The 806-nt window shown below is 32.6% G+C and overlaps 1 protein-coding gene across 1 annotated transcript; it reads left to right on the forward strand.

The window, feature by feature from the left end:
• Positions 1–332: 332 nt before the first annotated feature.
• On the forward strand, positions 333–748 carry Tsp_15439 (receptor expression-enhancing protein 5; the record flags this gene model as incomplete). The annotated part of the gene is made up of 1 exon (XM_003366617.1): positions 333–748. A coding segment is annotated over exon 1 (416 nt), but the record flags the coding sequence as incomplete, so codon positions are not given.
• Positions 749–806: the final 58 nt, after the last annotated feature.

The raw sequence follows: 806 nt of genomic DNA on the forward strand, positions 1-806 counted from the left end.
TCGTTCATCAGTTTTATTTGTTTCGTTGGTTCCAAAATAGCCATTATTCATATGTGCTTTTCAAATGAAAAAAATTGATTCAACGGATAAATGATTAATATTTAATTTTCATAATTACAATTTTATAATATTTATATGCCATTTAAGTATATAATGGGGCCATTCAAAAGCTTTGAACAAGTAGTTTTAAAATTCAGCCAACATTTTAAATTTAAACTTAAACTTAGCTTATTTTAAAGTTTCAGTTAATACAGATAACTATTCGAAACAGTAATTAGTTTGCTTTGCTTGCTTCAATCTGACTGCTTGTTGGTTGTTGGATTGCTTGAAAAATGGCCCAAATTCTTCAAAATATTTGCAATGATATTTGGAACGCTATTGGTGATGAAAGCAGATTGGTGGGAAAAGTGTTTGCTAAAATTGAACAAAAAACTGGCAAAAGTCGTTACCAAGCTGCGGTGATGTTAGCAATTGTGATTTGTGTGCTTTTGATTGTTAGCCCTGGTGCAGGATTGTTGTGCAATTGCATATGCATTGGTTATCCAGCAATGAAGACATTAATAGAGATGCAATCAAGTGAAAACGTCAGCTGTAAGCAATGGATGTTTTATTGGGTGATTTTTGGCTTGTTTCGATTTATTGATTATTTTGCTGAATGCATATCTTTCATTATACCAATCTATTGGCCGCTGAAATGCATTTTCTTTGTTTGGCTTTTCACTCCTAGCTGCCTTGGAGCTGCAATATTGTATGAAAAAATTTTCCAATCTCGCTACAGTCAAATTCTATCTGGCGCTTCTACTACA

The sequence above is a fragment of the Trichinella spiralis genome, assembly GCF_000181795.1.
Source record: "Trichinella spiralis strain ISS 195 chromosome Unknown Scfld5719, whole genome shotgun sequence".
NCBI classification, from domain to species: domain Eukaryota; kingdom Metazoa; phylum Nematoda; class Enoplea; order Trichinellida; family Trichinellidae; genus Trichinella; species Trichinella spiralis.